Source organism: Pelodiscus sinensis, chromosome 3 (genome assembly GCF_052426305.1).
Source record: "Pelodiscus sinensis isolate ZL-2025 chromosome 3, ASM5242630v1, whole genome shotgun sequence".
Classification (NCBI taxonomy): domain Eukaryota; kingdom Metazoa; phylum Chordata; order Testudines; family Trionychidae; genus Pelodiscus; species Pelodiscus sinensis.
In genome coordinates this window covers 59,735,536-59,742,683 of record NC_143054.1, presented here as the reverse complement: position 1 = coordinate 59,742,683, position 7,148 = coordinate 59,735,536, and the positions used below count along the sequence as shown (strand labels likewise).

At 37.9% G+C, this 7,148-nt stretch overlaps 1 protein-coding gene across 1 annotated transcript in view; it reads right to left on the bottom strand.

Annotated features, from left to right (window-relative positions):
• Positions 1-1,502: 1,502 nt before the first annotated feature.
• IMPG1 (interphotoreceptor matrix proteoglycan 1) overlaps positions 1,503-7,148 on the bottom strand; it is a 78,244-nt gene continuing 72,598 nt past the window's right edge. Inside the window, exons 15-17 of the mRNA XM_089777149.1 lie at positions 4,177-4,387; positions 1,937-2,113; positions 1,503-1,836 (exon numbers count right to left, since the gene is read on the bottom strand). Of these exons, the coding sequence (XP_089633275.1) occupies positions 1,614-1,836; positions 1,937-2,113; positions 4,177-4,387 (611 nt within the window). The 3' untranslated portion in view covers positions 1,503-1,613. The remainder of the gene's footprint in view (positions 1,837-1,936; positions 2,114-4,176; positions 4,388-7,148) is intronic.

Below are 7,148 nucleotides of genomic sequence, written 5' to 3'. Positions count from 1 at the left end.
CTGTGCCTAAGTGGCACAATGGGGTTAGATTGCAACTCAGGATTTATTTTACTTGCCCTTAAAAAAAAAAAAAGACTTAGATAGTAAATAAAACATTTACCAGGCAGTCAATAAATGTCAGAATAATCTGAATCAAGCACTTCCCAAAGTACTCAGACTAATTCAGGACAGTAATTAGCAAACAGTATGACTTTCATGTGTGAAAGTCTGTGCAATTAAAAATAACTTACTTTTGTTGTTGTTTGGTGTTCTGTAATACAATTTAAATGAAAGTTCAGGTTTATAATTGGAATGCAGGGTATTAGTTACCAAGTGTTTGTAACTTAAATTTCATGTGTTTAGGAAATACTAAATAGTTGTTGTGACTTTTTCTGTATTGTAGTTTAAATAAATTCCCAAAATAATCAAAACCGCTGTGATTATATTACATTATTTTGACAATTACAATTTTAGAATTTTGAATTTTTTAGTGCGGAATTTTGACTTTTTGGTGGAGAATCCCTCCAGGAATAATATAAGAAAGAGGTGATAGAAATGTAGCCGTGTTAGTCTGGGGTAGCTGAAGCAAAATGCAGGACAATGTAGCACTTTAAAGACTAACAAGGTGGTTTATTAGATGATGAGCTTTCGTGGGCCAGACCCACTTCCTCAGATTAAAAAAAAACAACTTTTTTTTTTTGATCTGAGGAAGTGGGTCTGGCCCACGAAAGCTCATCATCTAATAAACCATCTTGTTAGTCTTTAAAGTGCTACATTGTCCTGCATTTTGCATAAGAAAGAGGGAATCCTATTAAGTCTCACGCTTTAAATTATAGATTCACACAAAGTAAAATACAGGGTAGTGTTCAAATTCAAATGTAGGTACCTTTTGTAAGAAGGCCCTGTGACTAATTTAAGTAATCTCAGCTCCTTACATAGCACTAATAAGTGAAATATCTGATTACTATTACTATTAACGTTAGTTCTTTTGTTTGTTACAATTTTAATGTCTTTAGAGACTACTGCATTAGAAAATGGGCATACAAATTGGCACACAATACAGTACTGCATAAAAACATGTCAAATTAGAAGGTGGCTAACATATCAACCTCTCCAAGGAAAAGTAATTTCCAAAAATTTCTTTTCAGCTTCAAAAGGAATATGAAACTAGTACATATAGTGGTTTGCTGATCACATCTACACAAAGTGAAGTTGAGAGAAAACATTAATGGTACACTTTTATTGAAAATGGAATCACAAACCTTCATCTGATCTGGATGATGCTGGAACTTCAGAATTTCAGACACTAACTTGTCAGTCTTGGTTTTGTAATATAATCTGGTGACCTACAACATTAAAACAAGGATATTCATGTTTAATTTTTGTATTAATAATTAGGAAAGTTATCAGGATAGAATGGCCCACCAAAACCATGCAGAAGAGCTGTAAAAAAGTAATTTCTAAAGTTCTATCATGAAACCTATGCACCAGTAAATTTTATAAACTGATTAGTAAATTCCGGGATTAGTATTTTTAGCTTAAAAATGGCTGAGGCAAGATGGAAAATAAATGAAAACCTGATTTAGTTGTGAAGTTAATGTATGAAAGCAGACATATTGTTATTTGGGGGAAACTTATATTGAAGAGGATGAGAATGTATGTGCATGCATTTTACCTTCACACTGTGTTGGGTTTTCACAGTTGTGTAAAGTTCCTTGGTCAATGAGCACTGAAGGACTGACACAAGCACTTACGCTACTAGGCATATGGCAAAAACTAGTGATGTGTTCATCATGTTCAAAAATGGGATTAATTCGTACAGCATTTTCTGTGCCACAGTTGTTGGGAGCAGGACCTCTATAATGCAGAAGTTTTGTTTTATTTAAGAATCTGTAACTTCCAAAACATAATTGAAAATTAATATTTAAATGTGAAGGGAAAATCATTAACTGCTTACTCCAAGTTGATCTGGCTTTTGCATTTTCTTCTTGCCTTAACAATTAATATGATGACAAGAAAAACAAGGCTTAATAAGCTAAGAACCACAGCTTTTAAAATGAAGGGTTGTATAGGTTCTGGAGCAAACTTTGCACAGCGCTCCCCATGGTAAAACCGGTGCCTACGTACAGGGCATCTAAATAGAAAGAGGGGGAAAGCAAAAATACACACACAAATAAGAGTGATGGCAGGAAATACATAGTATTTATACCCAAAATACAGGGAAAACTGCCAACCAAGTGTAAGAGCTTTCTCATTGTAATTAATCAGAGTCTCCATATGAAGCAGCATGATTAATAATACATGGAATAATATATCTGTAAATTATATATAAAAAAATTGGAGACTGATATAGTCTCTCCCCACTCTTGAACCTTGAAGATTTTTGCATATAAAACAGTGCTCTATGGCTGATTCCTTGTTCTATAATCAGGCCACACCAAAACCCTGCACTTGAATTCCATGAGAATTTATTCCGTCTCTAATCATATCTCTCTTTTAAATACCTTCCCTCCACATAGCATTTCTTGAGTTAGAGGTCATTGATGAACAATCTAAAGTGAGGATTCTATACTACCCTAACATAAAACACACCTCTTCCTATGCCTGTCTAAAATTGAAATATGTTTTAATTAATGCATTGTGACAGATACTTTTTAATCACTGCCCCTGCTACCTCAGTCAGAAAAATGCCTCTCATTAGATCCAAGTTAAGTTTATCATTGCAGAATACAATAAATGTGAGCTTGCATTTAGGGAATTCAGCAGTGTCCCTTCAGAACTCGGTGCTTCAAGTGTCAGATTTTTGTTTTTCTCCGGGAAGCCAACATAGGCAAGAAGAGTTAAGGTAACTCGACTATGTTCATTTTACTCACTAACAGTAGTTGGTAATTCCCCTACAGCCATAATGATATGCAGAAGTTGTTCAATGTTCATATTGTTTATAGTGGATATTGAATGCTCTAATTAACACTGACCTGTTGAGGTGAGGACGAAGAGTGAGTGAGTGGGCTAATAGGAACACCTCAAATTTGTACTCTGCTTGTTACCATGGCAATCAATAAACTGCTGAGTGGCACTCAAGGTTCTGGGCCTTCTAGGTAATATCCTTATGTCCAGGGAGCCTCATCCTCTTTGGCCCTCTGTACAGTCTATTCTCCTCTTGATCACAAGGGAAAATGTATGTGTCTGAATGGCATGACAGTCTCAGTAATTAGTCTGCATTTCTGAATTTGCTCCCTGTGGAAATATTTATGGTGTCCAGTCACAGTCTCAAAGAGTTGTAAGAAACATCATGCTCTCCCAACTGATCAAATCCTAATGTTCTTGGTTACTTTGAACAATATGGGCAGCAGGGTGTATGTTCATGCAAAGATCTTAACTGTCTCATTATATGCCTTGTAATAGACAGCTGCTATCATATTTTACATATATTTTACACAGCCCAGACAAAAATTAATTCCTCGCAGATATACCTATTTTACCAATAGCCTAAAATGTGAACAGATGTTATTTGGGTTTCCAAAATTTCAGAATAGTTACATTTGGAATGAGCAATTGATCGTTTCAAGGTATTTGTGACGCAGGTCAATGTTTCCTTTCTAATAAATGCACTCTTTCTAATGAAGAACTAGACTATGATGCTCTGATGGACATTCAGTACTACAGGTTGAAACTTTCTAATCCAGCACGCTTTGGTTCAGCAGCATCCATAGTCTGGCATGTTTTTAGTTAGCCGGATATTCACTTATCATGGGTGTGGCTAAGTTTCTCATGGTCCCATAAAATTTGTTTATAGTCATCAGACCTGGCTCTCAGTATTCTGTGCTGTTATTTAGCTCTAATTTACCCTAAATGTCTGCTAAGAGCACAGTAATTAGTGGAAGTGCTGGCAATGCCTCTAGACAATACTGACCTCCCGTGGTCAGTCAAATTGTCTTGTTCAGCACCAGTCAGGTCCCAAAAGTGCAGACCTAGACAGGTTCAACCTGTATTGGACAACTCAAATAGTCCCATGATGTAAGGTACTTTGTCAAGGTAACAGTACTACAACCTAGGTCGAAGTGTCTATAGAATTTTACACTTGCTGGCTTGCACTTGACACTCCTGATAGTGTCATTTCAATCCCAGCATTTCATGTGACTAATTTTCAGGAACTATATTATGCAGCAGACTTAATAAATAATATAATTTACCTACCTGCAGACAGCTCCTTTTCCTGGAACTAATTCACATTTTCCACCATTAACACACAGATGAGGCTCCATCTCACAGAGACTCCTGCATGGCAGTCCATCTTTGCTTGCATAACCAGGTTTACAAAGGCAATCTGCCTCTTTTGTCCATTCATTGGTTATGCACTGTGAAAATTCATCACATGCCATGAATTTGCATGGATCCGCTTGATCAGCTGTAATAAGACAGAGACATTATTAATGGATGTGTTGATGCATTATCCCAGGATACTTGGCAGAACTTGTGGCAGCTAGAGAGAACAAAAGAGATTCACTGTAGCCAAGCTCCTTCTACATCAATTAGTGGGACTATATCTTGGAAAAAAAGGAATCTGTACATTTTTCTTTTCTCAGATCGCACAGCAAGTTGCTATGTTATACTTTCTTGCACAAGCTGTTTCCTTCCCACATATTCAGAACCATGTTTTTGTGTTTGAACTACAAAGACTTTTTTGCATGTGGAAGTTCAGATTCCATTAGTTGTTACTCTTGGGGAGTAGTAGTACCGTCTGTGCATATATACAAGAAATGTGATTATTGTCACAAGTAGCTTGCAATCTGATTTGCAAGGAAAAACAGCACCGTCCCTGTGGGTAATACACTGCTAGCTAGACGTGGCATTCTTTGGGGTGATCTTTGTTTGAATGGCTTTGTGGAAGTAAGATGCTTTACATTTTAGGACACTCTCCATAAGGTATATGAAACCATCACCATTTGCTGGTTTTCTGGGCTTGGAAAGGGGGAAGCTATTGAGACACTGTACGCAATTAAGTCTTTTGATGCTGGAAGTAAGGACCAGCAAGGACCACCATGCAGCCATATTTCCTCCTGCAAGCACCTCTAATTCTCCTATGGATTGCCTTGTCCTGCTTCCTTCTGTTGCTGGGTTTCAGTCCAGCCGCTCGTCAAAAACCAGCAAGGGATTCAGCATGAGTCTTCCTAGTATGAAGAGGCAGTCAGATGCATACGAGATGCCTGAAATGTTAAATGGAACACTGAGTCCTCCCTGGTGGCACTGAGAATCCCAGCCATGCTTGAGGGCACTCACGTCTGCCCGTGCAGATAGTGAAATGGATTGAATGATCAATAAGTCTCATTCACCTCTAAACTTCTATACAAATCCACGAATAGCTTTTCCGTCACATTAAAGACTAAGAAGGCTGTTTTAAATCGATCTTTGGTACTCATAAGATGTCACTTTGGCATCTGCTTTGTTATTGGAATGGAGAACTTTGCTTTGCACTAAGTTTGAACCAAAAGAGACATTTCAACAATATAATACAGTAAATATCTGCAATGGCTGACAAATCTGTCTACATTCAATAACATTTCTTTACCATATTAATAATTTTGGAATAAAAATTTTAAAAAATCAATTTGTAGCAAAAGCATAGGTTTGTAAATCAACATTTGTTGGCTCTTCATTTGCAGAAAGGAAGTGAAATGGTTTAAGCGGATTTTAGCCTAGAGTGGAATCAATGTTCACACAGAAACAATTTTTCTCTTAAAAAAAAATGAACAACAATAAAGAGCCTGTTAGCAACAGAAACATAAGATTCAGAAATGTGAGCTGGATCCACCAAAATGACATCCTGCCTCCCTCCAGCATTTTACAAGGCTAGTTATTAACTAGATGACTCAGTAGTGTCTGTCTTAGCTTACTTATAAGTAAAAATAAAGTAAATAAAATTGTCAACATAAACTGAAACTTTGATTAAATACTAGTAGGGAAAAAGTGTGCATATAATAGATATTATTAAAATTAGAATTATGCATTAGACGTAGAGATTTTAAGGTGAGAAAACCATTAGAATATCTTGTTTGACCTCTTGCTTATTGCTGGCCATTGAATTTCATCCATTCACTCCTGTAATGTGCCCATAACTTCCATTTGATTAAAGCATATCTTCCACAACAGCATCCCAGTCTTCTCTGAAGACTACAAGAAATAAAGAATCTACCACTTTCAGTCAAATCATTCCTGATGACACTGCATCTCTGCTGTGATCTTGGTTCACTCTTCATGAAAGGTGGGACATGAATTGAGGATGGATTTTCAAAAATGGTTAAAATGTACTTACATAATATCCATCTCTTTATATATTATAAAAGGAATATCAGTCACGAAATCTGTTCCCTAAGCATGAAATAAGGATTTATCATTCTCTGTTAGCTAGAGACACAGTGGAATTGTTGATAGGTTCACTGATTACTTTTAAAAGTATCTTTCAGGGAAGTGATCAGACTTGTGATAGATTCAGGTTAGAGTCATGTTGATGTTAATTGGCCCTTAAAAAAACATGCTTTCCAGACTGAGAGCAGTCCATTTCCATTTCCATAGGTGATGAGTCAGGGGATTTGTTTATATACTGCTTATGAATTATGGTGGTGGATATGAAATTGTACCTTGGAATAGCTCTATATCCAGGGTAGGCAATAATTTTTGATGGGGGGGGGGGGAAGGCACACCAAGATTTTTTAAATGTTCAAGGGCTGTACTTTTCTATGGAGGGGTCTGGGACAGGTTAGGTGCAGAAGGGAGCTTGGGGTAGGGGATGTGGATGATGTACAGTCTGAGGGGGAGTTTGGCTGAAGTAGGGGGTTATGTCCTTGGACATAGGACTGGAGTACAGGGTCATGTGGGGATAGGAGTGCAGGAATGGAGTTTGACCTGGGAGGAGGAGTGTAAGAAAGGGTGCAGGGTCTGAGAGGGAGTTGTGACCTGGGGCAGGAGGGAGTAGTGAGGTGGGGCAGGGAGTTGGAAGGGTGGAGTTCCAGAAGCAGGCTCTGGTTGGGATGCATTTATCTTAAGTGGCGCCCAGCCAGCAGCCCAAAAGGGAACTCGAGGCAGGCTCCCTGATTGCCACAGCTGCAGGCTGCTCAAAACAGCTGGAGGTTCCCTCCATGTGCCTGTTGCCCTTGGCTGTGGGCCATGCC